This window comes from Scomber scombrus, chromosome 15 (genome assembly GCF_963691925.1).
Source record: "Scomber scombrus chromosome 15, fScoSco1.1, whole genome shotgun sequence".
NCBI lineage: Eukaryota > Metazoa > Chordata > Actinopteri > Scombriformes > Scombridae > Scomber > Scomber scombrus.
This window is the reverse complement of record NC_084984.1, coordinates 15,364,593-15,381,164: the sequence shown is the minus strand read 5'-3', so window position 1 is coordinate 15,381,164 and position 16,572 is coordinate 15,364,593. Positions and strand designations below refer to the sequence as shown.

The following is a 16,572-nucleotide window of genomic DNA, read 5'->3' as shown; positions in this document are numbered from 1 at the left end:
ACATTTTAGCCTGGATGGCCGACTTCCTGTTGGACTTAGGGTATGGGTCCAAGAGGCTTTTTTGTGCGTCTGGACATAATACATAGGCCTTGTCGATTTCATTTTTCTATGTCAATGTGGAAGGCGGGGCTTAAACTTTGAAATCTTCCAGGGGGCGCTGTGGAGTCATCTTCTCACTTAAAAATCCCAAACTTTGTCAGTAGTCAATATTTGTGACTGTTGACGTATGTGTACAATTTGGTGAGTGTAGGAGTTTGTGAAAATGTACAAAATGGATAAAGGCATTAGGGGGCGCTATTGAGCTGTTGTGCCACGCCCAGAGGCAGTTATGGTCTCAAATTAAAGTGCGCCTGAGTGTGAACCTATGTGGGCAATTTGGTGATTCTGTGAAGACGGGAAAGTCCTCTAAACGCAGAGGGAAAAACGGAAAATTGACGCAGGAAATGCACAATAACTCACTTCCTGTTAGAGCGAAAAATTTGAAAAAAATAATTTGGGGGTTTACCCATGAGTGCTATGAGTCCTGTAAATTTCACGAAGATCAGACAAAGTTTGTGGTCACATGACCTGCTGTTAGGGGGCGCTATGGAGACCCCTTGCCACACCCACCCCCAATGATGTTGAAATTGAAACGGTTTCAACAGCTGTGACATTTTACGCAGTGCATGTATTAACATCCGACAATGTATGGAGGAGTTATAAGGAGTTGTTTGTTTATACAAACAAACGACTGCCACGCCCACCTGGTATAACGTAGGAAAAATCTGTCGTCAGGTTTACATCATCAAGGTCTGAGGATGATACAGTTCCAATCTGAAGTCTGTGGAGTTAAAACTGCAGGAAGAGTTTGTTAAAGTACGAGGCCTGGAAATGGGGAAAATGGCGACAAAAATGCACCTGTGATCCAAGATGGCCGACTTCCTGTTGGACTTAGGGTATGGGTCCAAGAGGCTTTTGGGTGCGTCTGGTCATGATATATATGAATCCTAAATTTCGTTCATGTACGTGCATGTAGAAGGCGGGGCTTCAACTTTTAATGTTCTAGGGGGCGCTGTAGAGTCATTTTGGCACTTAAAAGGTGGCGGTCATACCAAAAAATAATATTCGTGAGTCTTGACGAGTGTGTCCAATTTGGTGAGTTTTAGAGTTTGTCAGTACATGCTAAGTGGGAAAAGGCATTAGGGGGCGCTACTGAGCTGTTGGGGCAAAATGTTGGGCAAATGTGGTATCAGATGAAACAGCTCATGATTTGAAACCTACGTGGCAGGTTTCATGATTCTGTGAACATCATAAAGTCCTCAAAGCGGTGTTTGAAAAATGAAAATCGGTGCACGCCACGCCGCGTGGGCGACTTCCTGTTTGGTAAAAAAATTCCACAAAATTAATTTCCCAATGATCCGATAAGACCTATGACATATGTAGATTTCATGCAGATCCGAGAAGATTTGTGGTCACATGACCCGACGTTAGGGGGCGCTAGCGAGTCCCCTTACCACGCTTGCGTCCAATCACGTTAAATTAAATAAATTTTTACCAGCTGCGACGTGTGTGCAGAATTTCATGAGTTTTCATGTATGTTCAGGCCACCAAAAATGCGCTCAAAGTGGCGGACAAAGAGCGTGAAAAATAATAATAAGAATCTTGGCAATAGCAATAGGTCCCTCACTGACTTGTCAGTGCTCGGGCCCTAATAATAATAATTCCAGCAATTACAATAGGTCCCTCACTGACTTGTCAGTGCTCGGGCCCTAATAATAAGAATCCTGGCAAAAGCAATAGGTCCCTCACTGACTTGTCAGTGCTCGGGCCCTAAAAATCCAGCTATAAGAAATGTGTATATGGTGTTTTTAAAGCTCTAAAATGTAAAAAAAAAAAAAAAAAAAAAAAAGGGTCAAATTTGAGGGATAAAGACAACACCACAGTGTAAATGTCCCTTTCCACTCAAAAAATGTATTCTACCTTTTGATTTTATACATTACTCTACTGAAAGGGAAAGTTTGTCTGTGCTCACTTTAAATCCCAGTTTAAGGCGTCGACCTAACAGTAATGATTTGTGACATCACAACCAGTTTGGAGCCAATCGGGACCAGAGCTCAGCAGAGAGGTCACTTCAGGTCAAAGTACCAGTAAATGTTTATGTTATTAACATGTATGTAACTGAGATTATCATTTATATCCCATAATAAGAGATACTTTATGAAGACCTTATAAGTTATATCTAGTTCAGTAATGTTTAATAGACTTGTTACTTTCTGGACAAGATTTACAAAAATACTCCCAAATGATAGTTTGAGCACTTTGACTTAAAGTTATAAAGCATGAGAGAAGGATGAGTTTGTGTGTGTTTATATTCATTTAGTTAGTTAGTAGCTTTATTGTTATTATATTGAGGGTCAGACAACAATATAATGAAATTTAGATAGCGCTCCGTGAGCCGTAAGAACATTTAAGACAATTAAAAACAATTTAAGACATAAATAAAGCATTGATAATCTATGTTGTTGTTGTAACTTTATTTCCGTTGACCAGATATGAAGATGTTAAAGTTGAATGTGTTTGTTTCTTATGCAGAGTACATTTGTGTTATTGTTGTTATTTTGTTTTGTTTGTCTCGTTTAGCTTTAAAATTAGGATTGTGGGTCTGAAGTGTATCTGATGTAGACTGGATATATTGAGAAATGTATGTAAAATCTTACTTTCACCACTGCTTTTGATTATGTGTGTGTCTGTGTGTTAGTGTGTGTGTGTGTGTGTGTGTGTGTATGTGTGTGTGTGTGTGTGTGTGTGTGTGTGTGTGTGTGTGTGTGTGTGTGTGTGTGTGTGTGTGTGTGTGTGTATGATTTAGGTCACATTCAGGGACATGAACCAGACTTAAGACGAGTTGATTGGGGTTAAAAGATGTGTCCCCAGTTGGGAAAATTGATTTTTAGGTAAGTGGTTCATGCTGCGTTCCAGTTAATGACGTCACACCAGAGTTTGAGTTGTTCCAGTTGTTACGGATAGGTTTAGGGTTTCTCTTTTTCCTTTTGGTTTATTGGTTGAGCAGAGCTGGGTGGGAAACCTGAGAGTTGGCAGCTATGCACATTATTGGTTGTCTGGTGTGATAGGTCACGCCCTGCCCATTTGTTTGACAGGAGTGACTGATTGATAAGGGGTCACAGCTGATCGGCAGCAGAACACAGAGAGCATGGCACCTGAGGAGAGAAGACGCCAGACCGTGTAGGAATCAGCAGGGAGTCGGCGACCATCCATATCTCTCTCTCTCTCTTTTCACGACTACACAAATCAAACTGAACGATACTTACCACCACGGTTGGGCTGGCAGCTCAATGGAGCTGCGCTGGGGCTCTTCGGACCACTGAGGGGAGACGTCCTTACGGGAGGATCTGGAACGTCACACAGCTGCAGTAACCGTAAGCATAGCTGCCAGGTATTCGCCACCAGGGTGACATCAGCTCTGACTTGCCAATCTTTCATTCTTTTCTGTAACTCTTAGGGAGTGATAAGTCTGGGGTAGGGCTTGTTAAGTAAGTAGTTCTAACAATTGGGGGCTCGTGTCCGGGATTTGAACAGACAGTGTAGGTAGGCTATAAGGAAGCTAACGTTGTTAGCGTGCCTTCTTAGCCGAGCAGTGAGCTAGTTACTCATAAGCAGAAGTATAGTCGGGGTTCAGGTGGGGTTGACTACGTGTCGGCCTGGAAGTAGGAAACTACGGTTTCCACCTGTAACAATAACTCGAGTTAACATTCTGCTTGTGTGACTAAATAGTGACAGCCCAGGGGAATATCTAATCACCAAGGCAGGTCTGTCACCAATACCCATGGTACAATTATTTCAACATATTAAGAGCTGTAGTATTGTGGAGAAAAGTGGTGCAGTGTTTATTTGCTTTAGTTAGTAGCTTAATTAACCATCGGAGTAATACAAGTACAGGCTAGCGTTTTGGTGACTGAACAGTGGAGACTGCTTTTTGTTTACCGCGATAGCATGGTGCTCCTGTTTGTTGTACTGCGTTGCTATGGTTATGTGACGGATGACGTCATTTGAATGGAAGTTGGTTGCTCGGCTTGCCGTGTAGCAGTTAATTTGATTGGCTACATGTTTGTTCTTCCGTTGTTGTGCTACAGTAGACAACATTGAGAGTGATTCCTTAAAGGACGGTCGTAGTGTTTGCCCAGTGTATTTATGTTGCTCATTGTGACAATATTGCTAGTGGACAGGGTTTGCTATTTAACTGATCCTGTGTGTGTTTCCATTGTTGTATTTTAACATTTTGTAAAATGGACACTTTTGATGTGGAAAACTATTTCAGTAGGCTTACTAGCCATAGTGAGCTCTTCAGGTTGAAGAAGGAGCATTTGATCGCTATAACCCACCATTATGAGATAGCCACTGGAGCTAGAGTTAAAGTAGGTGAGGCTGTGCAGCTAATTGGGGATCGTCTCAATCTTCCTGATCCAGAGAAGGCAGAGGCAGCCAGGCTTAGGCAAGAAGAGGCAAATATGAAGGTGGAAATGGAGAGAATTGAGCTTGAGAAAGAGAGGCTCCGAATTAAATTAAAAGAGGAAGAGCATAAAATTGAGCAAGCCCGCCTGGCACTAGAAAGAGACAGAGTACGGTCTCAGAACCCTGCTATCGGTCATGCCCCAGAACGCCCTTTTGATCCAACAAGCTGTCTGAGATTGATACCCAAGTTCAATGTGACCGAAGTGCGTGTTTTCTTTGAAGCTTTTGAGAGGATTGCTGAGGAGATTAAATGGCCACGAGAAAAGTGGACACTGCTCATTCAGGGGAGTTTGGAAGGGAAAGCTCAGGAAGCATATGCTGCTTTAGATGCAACACAATGTAAAGACTACGATGTGGTAAAGAAAAATGTGCTAGCAGAATATGAGCTAGTCCCAGAAGCGTACCACAAGCAGTTCCGGTCCCTAAAACGCAAACCTGATGAATCTTTTCTGGAGTTGGCAAAGAGATTGGAGTTGGTGTTTGGCAGGTGGCTGGTCTCTACTGGGACTACCACTTTTGAAGGTGCCTGTGCCTTAGTGCTAATGGAACAGTTTAAAAAGGGTGTGCCCCGGCCCATAGAAATGTATCTTAATGAGCGGGATGAATATGATCTTAGAAAGGCAGCAACCTTAGCCGATCAGTATGAGGTAACTCACCATTGCATACCTGATAGAGGAAGGTTTGTCAGACAGGATAGAGATGCTGAACGAGATTCTGGTGCGGCAGGAAAAAATATTTCTGGTTCGAAGAGGTTTTTTGACTGACCCCAGAGGGTACAGGCTAGGTTTGAGTGCACCTCTCCCCCTCCTGAGTTCAAAAGAGTCGAGCGATCCCCTCGAACTTTACTGTTTTTATTGTAAAAAGCCTGGCCATACCAAGTCTGTTTGCAGGAAGTTGCAGTATAAGGAGGCCAGTAAACCTGTAGCCTGTAGTTTTTGAAAGATTACCAGGGTTTTGTGTCTGAAGGTACAGTTGCAGTGTCAGAGGATGGCCATGAGGTGCCAGTGAAGGTGCTTAGGGATTCTGGAGCAGCTCATTCACTACTTCTAAAGGGGTTGTTAGATTTACCACCGTCAACTGCCACTGGGGTGTCGGTTGTGGTCGAGGGGGTTGGTGATCGCTATGTCCCTGCTCCTAAACAACGATTGTGGGTGAAAACTAATCTAGTGAGTAAGGTAGCAGAGGTGGGAGTTATAGACACTCTCCCGGTAAAAGGTATTGCTCTCCTTTTAGGTAATGACCTGGCAGGCTCTAGGGTGCGCCCAAGTGACCCTGAAGACGGTCTGACAGAGGTAGTGAGGAGTGAAAATATTACCCCTAGTGTGCAGGAACAACCATGTGAGGCCCCACAAACTGTAGCTCTGGAGAATGAGCACCCTGAAGTTTTTACAGCCTGCGTTTTAACCACATCTGGGTTACAGTCTCAGGAGTTGTTAAATGCTCAGGTAGAGGAGCAAACGGTTGACCTGGCTGACTCATTTTTGGCCCAGCTGGCAGGAATGGAGGAAGGCGGTCAGTTTACTCGAGAAGCTCTGATAAAAGCACAGTGTTGGGAACCCTCCTTCTAGCCCTTAGAAAGACAGCTATGTCATTAGTAGAGAGCCAGGAGGTAGCCACAGGGTATTATTTACATCATGATGTTTTAATGCGAAAGTGGCAACTGCCACGCCGCCCCCGGGTGATGAACACTGGACAGTGCTTTCACAGGTGGTGTTACTTAGTAGCTTCAGGAGAGGCGACTGGCTCATGAGATTGCTTGGGCTGGCCATCTTGGTGTCCGGAAGACGCAAGATAGTGTCATGTGCCATTTTCATTGGCCAGAGGTACGTAAGGATGTAATGAATTACTGTAGATCCTGCCATACATGTCAGCTAGTGGGCAAACCCAATCAAATTGTTCCAGTTGCACCATTGTGTCCCCCTCCTGTCATGGAGGAGCCTTTTTCCAGGGTTATGGTTGATTGTGTCGGCCCCCTCCCTAGATCCAAGAAGGGGAACGAGTACCTCTTTACTATCATGGATGTGGGTACCTGATTTCCGGAGGTGGTGCCATTACGTAGCATCAAAACCAGGCCAGTCGTGGAAGCCCTGTTGCAGTTTTTCTCTAGGGTAGAATTACCGAGAGAAATTCAGCATAATAGAGGAACCAATTTTACGTCAAACCTGTTTCAGGAAGTTGTGTGCCAGTTAGGCATTAAGCAGGTGATGTCATCTGCTTATCATCCACAGTCTCAGGGTGCAATAGAACGGTATCATCAAACACTCAAGACCATGATAAAAGCTTATTGCATGGAGTGCCCTGAGGATTGGGACATGGCTATGCCTTTCCTGTTGTTTGCCGTTAGGGATGCTACTAATGAGTCTACTGGTTTTAGCCCATTTGAGTTGGTGTATGGACATGAGGTCCGAGGACCACTCAAAATGATGAAGGAAAGGTTACTCCAGTCAACCATGCAAAATGACACACTGCAGTATGTAGCCACATTTAAAGATAGACTGCAGTCAGCTTGTACAGTGGCAAGGCAGAATTTGCAGGCGGCAAAGAGCAAAATTAAACAACAATATGACAAGAAAGCAGTACTTGCGGAAGGTGAGAAAGTGCTGGTACTGTTGCCTATGAATCAGCCAAAGCTGCGGCTGAAATTTTGTGGCCCCTATACTGTGGTCAAGCGTGTGGGTGAATGCAACTATGTTGTTAGCACCCCAGAGCGTAGACAGAAAATAAGGTTGTGTCACATTAATTTGCTTAAACCCTACTTTGAGCGAGGGTCTGAAAGCCCGGTGTTTCTGGTAGTAAATGCATTGAGTAGCGAGCTTGATGGGGGGGGAGGATGGACCCGAACCCCCAGAACCAGTATCTGCTCGCATACTCAATTCAAGTTGGCTAGTCAATCTTAGCCAGCGTTTAGAGTATTTGCAGCCAGAATATGCACAAGACATCATGAAATGTATTAAGAGGTACAGCTGTTTAAAGTCAGAAAAAACAGTTGTAGCCAGGTTTGCCGCTGATGACAATACCAGTTTATAAAAACACATTTTGACACAGTGTAGCAACAGGATATGACTACAACTTTCACACTGTTGATGCACAGGGTTAACATCCTGGATTTTGAGGTTGGGGCTGATGGGGCTCGTCTGACATTCAGGAGGCGTTCCAGTTGAAATTTCCGACTGGGAACTCGGAAATTCCGACTTCCGAGATGAACTGGAATGCACCATAATTTAATGGTAAAGGTTAGCGTTAGGCTAAGTCTCCAGGAAATTAATGTAAGTCTGTGTAAATACTCCAAAAGCGTCTTAAGCAAATCTATTCGTGTGTGTCTGTCTGTCTTTCTGTCTGTCTGTCTTTCTGTCTGTCTGTGTATGTGTGTGTCTGCCTGTGTGAGTGTGTCTGCCTGTGTGAGTGTGTCTGAGTGTGCGTGGGTGTGTCCATGTGTGTATGTGTGTCTGTCTGTGTATGCGTGCGTGCATGCGTGTGTGTGTGTTTGTGTGTGTCTGTGCGTGTATGTCTGTGTGTGTATGTCTGTGTGTGTCTGTCTGTGTATGTCTGTGCGTGTCTGTGTGTGTGTGTGTCTGTCTCTCTGTGTGTGCGTGTGTATGTGCCTGTGTGTGTGTGTGTGCGTGTCTGTCTGTGTGTGTGCGTGTGTATGTGCCTGTGTGTGTGTGTGTGTGTCTCTGTGTGTCTGTCTGTGTGTGTGTGCGTGTCTATGTGCCTGTGTGTGTGTGTGTGCGCGTGCGTGTCTGTGTATGAGTGTCTGTGTATGTGTGTGTGTGTCTGTGTGTGTGTTTGTGTGTGTGTAAATCCCACCTTTCACATCTTCATCCTCAATAGTGGTGTTGCTGCTGTCAGATGACCCCTGCAAACAAAACACAAAAATATTAACCTGAAAATGAAAACACACACACACACACACACACACACACTGAGACATGCTTGCACTTGAGTGTGCGCCCACACAACACACGCACACAAATGCATGCACAGACACATTTCTGCCATCGAATCCACTCACATCTCTTATTTTAACGCCACGATTTTGCCAAAAATACAGAAGACAGCAGCTGTTCATGTGACTCAGCGGCACACTGAAACAATCCCGTCTACATATTGAGCTCTTTCAGTGTTGACGGACACACACACACACACACGACTGCACAGCACATAACGTTTAGCCACTGTTACACACACACACAATCTGAACAGTGGGATGAGGGTTAATCTGATGGCATTATGGGCTGACATACATTGGACTGCTCAGCCGGCAGCCGAGGATCACTGAGCATTCATCTATCTGAACACAGAGTGGCAGTATAAGACTGAAAATACATCTCTCTCTCTCGCTCTCTTTCTCTCTCATGCATAAATATAAAAAACAGATGCACACAGAGATAAAGTACGGCGACATATTCAACACCAACAACGAAATACTGCAAAATAAAACGTCCTGCTTAACCCACACAGGTAGAGAAACGGAGTGAATGACAAATGAAGAATAAGAGGACAAGAAATTAAAGAGATGGAAGAAGAGGAGGAAGAGGGGGACAGGAGAGGAGAGGAGGATGTACCTTGATCCCATCTATTGGATTATGGATAACAGTAGTCTGAGGCTCCTGGAGGAAGAATGGAGTAGAGAGAAAGAAGAAAAGAAAGAAAGTGGGTGGAGAAATAAATGGAGATAAAGAGGGAATGTTTTATGATAAAATGAGAGTTTGATTTTGAAGAGTAAATGGTTTTTAAGATTCCCCATATTGAACCATTAATGCTCGCTGCAGATCTAGAATCAGTGTATCAAACATCGTATATTCAAGTACAGAGCATACATATGGATTTCAAACAGAAGATTCTCATAAATGCAATCTCTTTCTCTCTGTCTCTCTCTCTCTTTGCTGTTGTATATTTAAAGCCACTCTGTGTAGATTTTTTTGACATGATAATAGCATCATTTTAAAAAAAATTAAATGAGCCAAAGTGACACCAGAAGTCCCAGATTCTGTACCACAAGTTAAGAAAACCTTTTTTAAAAATCCCATTAAAATGACTTGTAACAGAACTGTTCACTCTGTATGTTTCGACAAGTATAGTAATTTTTTATTTTTTAGAAAACTACCATATAATATTGTATTTTTACTTGTTGCTTTACTGTAAGTTTTAGACAATGCTTTTTTGTTCTGTTTTGATATGTTTGATTCATAAAGCAAAGTTAAAGTAAGTGTGGGCAATTTTAGATTCACAGAGTATAAGTGCAGCTACTGCTATTACTACTACTACTAATAATAATAAAGGAATATCTTCTCTTATCTTATATCACAGTGTGTTTGAGTTGTCAGTTTCTGAAAATTAACTGTAAGTAGTCCTGTTTTTCTCTAGCATTAGTATTGCCATTATCACACTAGTCAGCTACATCCTCTTGTCCAAATATGGTCACGTCTGGCTCCAAAAATCCAAGATGGCGACGGTCAAATAGCTATACTTGAGGCTTCAAAACAGCGGTCCACAAATCACAGTGGCTACATCAATATGCTTTTACAGTCTATGTTCTGTAATAACAGCAGAACAGAGAGGAGTGAATGCTGTAGAAGTTTTTGACAAATTTTATAGATATTGACAAAACAGATTTACAAAGACGCAAGTATTTTTTAAAGTAATTATTGTTAACTGTGTTAAAATGTATTGTATTTATTCATTTGTTTTATTTCCTTTTATTTTACCTAATATTGTTTTGCGTGTTGTGTTGTTGCCGTTGTTTCTCCACACCATTGTAAATAAGGATTCCTCCTCAATGGTCTTTCTAGGTAAAATAAAGGTTATTAATAATAATAAAATCATGAACATTTTGTCTTCTAATAGCAGATGCTGGTACTGGAAGCTGATATGGGTTAGAATATGCAGGAACACACTTAATTTTCCCATAAAGACAAATGATGAGCAATGAGAGATTTCATTGATTACAGAAGATAGTGAAACTGAGGTTAGACATGATGTGAGATCATGACTTCAGCTTGTACATAATGTTACCGTTTTATTACCATATCTTTTACTACTATTGTTTTGTTTTTTTTATTGTTTCTGTACTGATTATCTATCTGCAATAACTGTGGGACTAATAAAGGAATATCTTATCTGATCTTACCTCTCTACTGTGATGGCATAGGTTTTGATTCACAGTGTCTCCATGTCAGATTCTGCACAGAGTGGCTCTAAAATATTCATATACACGTTTAATATAAATCCACAAAGCTCACAGGAACATACAGTATCACTATGATCCATCCATTGTCTGAACCTCCTTTCTCTCTCTTTCTGTTTCATACACACACTGCATTCAGAAACAAACAGTGTAACGGACACAGACGGACGGACACAGAGCTGCATACCAGCGCAGCAGAGGAGTTGTTGCCTTTGGGACTGGTCACTATGCTGTTTCTCGTGCTGTTTGTCTGTGGCTGTACAGAAAAAAAAAAAAAAAGTGCTAAATTAGTGCAACGATGGCGATGATGAGAGGTGCCGTCTGGTGGTTGTAAAGTTGGTGTGTCCTCTCCCTCCTCCTCCAAAAAAAGCAGTGTAAAAATAGCAGATGGAAGCAGATTTGCTCCAGAGATGGAAATCGTGGGCAGAGTGATCAGAGTGCAGTCATACAGTTTCCAGAGTTTAAGTGCCGGAGAGCAGTCAGTCAAAAACCAGACACAGAAGGGATCCAAAAAAGGTTTTGACTTCAGTATCTCTAATTATATAGAGAAGTTAATTTATAAAAATAAAAATAAAATATATAATGTAAAATATAAATCAATGTCAGTCAGAGCTGGTCTAAGCTTCTTTTTTTTTTTCGTTTTCATTTGCTTCCACTGGCTTGAAGGCTGTTTGGCAGATGGCAAATTAAAACCAATGACAGCTGTGTACCTCTGCAACATCTGTCAGACGTACAGAAACATCCATTTCGTCAAAGTACATGTGCTCCTCTAACAGACATCTCTTAACGTATCCCCTCCCCAGATTAGGCAACATTCAACTGCCTCGTTTAAAAGCAGAGGAAGATCAGGTTAAAAAAAAAAGAGACTGAGACACTTATGAAAGGACCGCAGGGCTAAACAGGCCATTCACACACACACACACACACACACACACACACACACACACACACACACACACACACACACACACACACACACACACACACACACACACACACACACACACACACACACACACACACACACACACACACACACACACACACACACACACACACACACACATCATGCCAAATATACAGACACCCTGTTGTATAAGGACTCACATAGACGTAACCAACAACTCCTCTGTGACAGCATGCACAAACACACAAATGCAGGCAGGACACAGCGGTTTCATGCTTTTAAACGAATTAACTCCAATTTTTTGGCTCATTATTTTTCTCTGCAAGGTGCAAAATGTGTTGGACTGAAGGGAAAAGAAGATAGAAACAGAAATCTGGCCGTTAGAGAGCGAAAATGGGAAAAGAGTCGGAGGGAGAAATAACTTCAGTACAATATGTAGAATCATATTTGCATTATATTTAATATGTCCAGTCCACATGTAGAAATTTTAATTGGATTCTAGATAGATAGATAGATAGATAGATAGATAAATAGATAGATAGATAGATAGATAGATAGATAGATAGATAGATAGATAGATAGATAGATAGATAGATAGATAGATAGATAGGCAAGGCAGTTTTATTTATATAGCGCATTTCATACACAGTGGCAACTCAATGTGCTTTACACAAAACAAACATTTAACAGAAAAAATTGAAAAAAACATGGATTTGAGAAATAAAAATAAAACCCAATCATAGTAAACACATACATACACCCCCCCCCCCCCCCCACACACACACACACACACACACACACACACACACACACACACACACACACACACACACACACACACACACACACACACACACACACACACACACACACACACACATCATGCCAAATATACAGACACCCTGTTGTATAAGGACTCACATAGACGTAACCAACAACTCCTCTGTGACAGCATGCACAAACACACAAATGCAGGCAGGACACAGCGGTTTCATGCTTTTAAACGAATTAACTCCAATTTTTTGGCTCATTATTTTTCTCTGCAAGGTGCAAAATGTGTTGGACTGAAGGGAAAAGAAGATAGAAACAGAAATCTGGCCGTTAGAGAGCGAAAATGGGAAAAGAGTCGGAGGGAGAAATAACTTCAGTACAATATGTAGAATCATATTTGCATTATATTTAATATGTCCAGTCCACATGTAGAAATTTTAATTGGATTCTAGATAGATAGATAGATAGATAGATAGATAGATAAATAGATAGATAGATAGATAGATAGATAGATAGATAGATAGATAGATAGATAGATAGATAGATAGATAGATAGATAGATAGGCAAGGCAGTTTTATTTATATAGCGCATTTCATACACAGTGGCAACTCAATGTGCTTTACACAAAACAAACATTTAACAGAAAAAATTGAAAAAAACATGGATTTGAGAAATAAAAATAAAACCCAATCATAGTAAACACATACATACACCCCCCCCCCCCCCCACACACACACACACACACACACACACACACACACACACACACACACACACACACACACACACACACACACACACACACACACACACACACACACTAATAATAAAAACAAAGTACAGAAACATAGAAAGAGAGAGAAATAAAATACTATAATAGAGCATTAAAAATAAGATTGCAGCATAAAATAATGATTTGCTTTAAAATCATTAAAAGGACATAGAGTGCAAATGAAAGATTAAAATTTAAAGTGCTTTGAAAGAGCTCAATCATAAGCACAGGAGAAGAGAAGTGTTTTTAACCTGGATTTAAAAATATTCACAGTTGGGGCTGATTTCAGTTCTGCTGGTAGTTTGTTCCAGTTGTGTGCAGCATAACAGCTAAAAGCTGCTTCACCATGTTTAGTCTGAACTCTGGGCTCCACTATCTGACCTGAGCCAGTAGATCTCAGAGCTCTACTGGGTTTATATTCTACTATCTGATAGATAGATAGATAGATAGATAGATAGATAGATAGATAGATAGATAGATAGATAGATAGATAGATAGATAGATCCCAATGGGAAATTCAGGTTTCCAGCAGCTCAATATAGCCATAAAAAGTAATAAATCAACAAACAACAAAGAGGCAATAGAGTAAAACTAAAGCCAATAGTCAAGGGTTTTTGTTTTCAACATGGATGACGAGTGTGCTCATCTCTGCCACTCATCATTCACACTCAGGTATGAAGCTAATAACCTGTTTAAAGAGCTCTTCTGATTCCTGCTAAAAGGAAAGTTAAATGTTACTACTGTAATGTAATGACTCAGCCCATCATGTAGTTCAGAAACAAATGTGGAGACTTTGAGCTTTAGCATTTAAAAATAAACCACAAAAGTCTGACTTTGGACAATCAGGGTCATCTCTAATGAATGTCACAAGCTGGTCTCACAATACGTTTTTCTTCATAAACTGCAGGTGTTGCTTGAGTTTTGACCCCTTCTCCATGCACCTTGAGTTTATGGTCATTGTGTCCTGCTGTGTCAATGTTAATTTGGTGCCATTTTTTCAATTAATCAGCTACTTTAGTCTATAAATTTTAATCAAAGTAGTTATTAACGATTATTGTCGTTTTCCCAGAGCACAAGTCGGCATCTAAATCAAATTAAATTTATTGTTTTGTCAGACAAACTATTAAAAAATCCCAAGGTAGTTCCCAACCTGCAGAACCACTTAACATTTGGCATTATTTTGCTTGATAGATGCATTCACTAATAATTTATGCCACTTGGGGGCAGAGGTACAAGCTGAAACACAACGTTCACATTTTAATTGCCAATTTAAAATGTTGCTAATGTATCTATCTGACCTTCTTGATTGAACCTTTATCCACAGCTCTAATGGGCACGGTAGAAACACTGAGGTGACATTACACTGGAATTAAGGGTGCCTATTAGTGTCACCCAAATCAAAGGGCACATTTTAAAGCATAAAATATCTCCCCTTTGAGGGTATTTGCTGTGATTTTTAGGGGATTGTCCATTGATTTAATGGGATTTCACACCAATTTAAAGATACTTATGAATATTATATTTAATTCTTCTGTATGAAGCATGATATCGAATTTATCAGAAGAACAGAAAAAATCTGTTTGATGAGTTAATTTATTAAATATTCCCGAATTTGGTAAGACTGCTTTTAGCTATGCTGGTCCTTGGTGTTGGAATCTGCTCCAAAAAGTTTTGAAGCTTTCTGTTTTTATCCCACTTGGACATTTTAAACAATTACTTACACAATCCAAATCTGAACACTGCACATGTTTTTAATGACCCCCCTCATTTTTAAATTTCTTTTACATGTATTATATGTAAATCTGTTTTGTTTTGTTGTGTTGGATTGTGTTGCTGTTTTTCTGTTGGCCTGTCTTGTCATCATGTCTTTCTTCCATGTTATTTTTGTTCTTATCAGTCTTGTCATCAATGTTTCTGTGTAACTTGTCTATTTGTTGCCCCAGGGCTCCTTTGTAAAAGAGATTTTAATATCTCAATGGGACTTCGCCTGGTTAAATAAAGGATAAATAAAAAATAAAAATAATTTACATTTTTAAATGACTGACGACAAGGTGAATAAAGTCATCAACTGTTACCTGCTGTCGAAGGAAAACCTTTGTTAACATATTGCTAAATTTAACCAAACCAAGCTTATGAGCCCATAAACATCTACTCCTAATTTATGATTTCTTACAACTCATAGATATTAACTGCTGATTTATCAAGTCAGAGTTCGACTGAGTGAAACATGATGCTGAATTTATCAAAAGACTTCAAAAAAGTCTATTTTGTCAGGTAGTAAACATTATTATTGTTTGACACACTGCCATTATTTATGGTTAGGTGTTCTTATTAGGCTACCTGTGTCATCTTTTGCCCTTAATGTCTGAGTGTATTTCGATGTGTTGTTAAAAAATAATTATGTTTTATGAAGTGACAATGCTGTGGTAAAGGCCTTTTAGTTTAAGATGCAAAATTATCATTTGCCCGTCAAAGGAGAGAATGTATTTTCTGGCCTCTTGAGCAGTGGGCTTTTATTTTTGGGATAACAAATAGAGAATTACAGTCATTCACTGAACCCTCCCGCTTTGTAACAGCAACTGTTTGTGTTTGGACCGGGAAACAACCTAATCACAAGTTAATTTCTCTTTTCCTCAGCAGTCACTTTAAGCTTCGTGTCGTCCTCCCGGGTCAAATTGACCTCGTCTGTTTTGACTGTTCCTTCTTTCCTCCCTTCCTTCCTTCCTTCCGTATGTCCTTCCTCCCTCCCTCCTTCTCTCTTTCTTTCCTTCCTCTCTTTATTCCCTTCCTTCTTTCATTCCTCCATCCCCCTTCCTCCCTTCCTTTCTTTCTTTCTTTCCTCCCTCCTTCCTTCTCTCTTTCTTTCCTCCCCCTACCTTTCTCCCTTCCCCTGTCCTTCCTTCCTTCTTCCTCCCTTCCTCCTTTCTTTCCTTCTTCTTCCCTTCCTTCTTCCTTTCCTTCTTTCTTCCTCCCTTCCTTCCTTCCGTCTTCCTTCCTCCCTCCTTTCCTTCCTTCTTCCTCCCTCCCTCCTTTCCTTCCTCCCTCCTTTCCTTCCTTCTTCCTCCCTTCCTTCCTCCTTTCTTTCCTTCTTCCTCCCTCGTTTCCTTCCGTCTTCCACCCTCCCTATTTCCTTCCGTCTTCCTTCCTTCCTTCTTCCCTCCTTTCCTTCCTCCTTCCCTCCTTCCTTCCTCCATCCTTTCTTTCCTTCTTCCTCCCTTCCTTCATTGAATAGTTGTTTTTTTCCTCTGATACAGTTTCATATTGGCAGTTTCCTGTCTGATATCTGAGCAACAAATAATACATCTGCCAGGAAAAAACTTCATACTTTATATTTTGAAAAATAGGTACAAGTATGAGTAAATTTAGTAAGATGGGGGCACACCATGCTAACAGCGAGGCAAAATTGGTCCAATTGGTCGGTCTACCAC

At 40.9% G+C, this 16,572-nt stretch overlaps 1 protein-coding gene across 1 annotated transcript in view; it reads right to left on the bottom strand.

Moving 5' to 3' along the window:
* Window positions 1–16,572, bottom strand: part of LOC133995204 (calcium/calmodulin-dependent protein kinase type II subunit beta) — a 136,624-nt gene that overhangs the window by 62,777 nt on the left and 57,275 nt on the right. Inside the window, 3 exon segments of the mRNA XM_062434535.1 lie at window positions 8,314–8,362; window positions 9,072–9,116; window positions 10,881–10,949. Coding sequence (XP_062290519.1) covers window positions 8,314–8,362; window positions 9,072–9,116; window positions 10,881–10,949 — 163 coding nt within the window.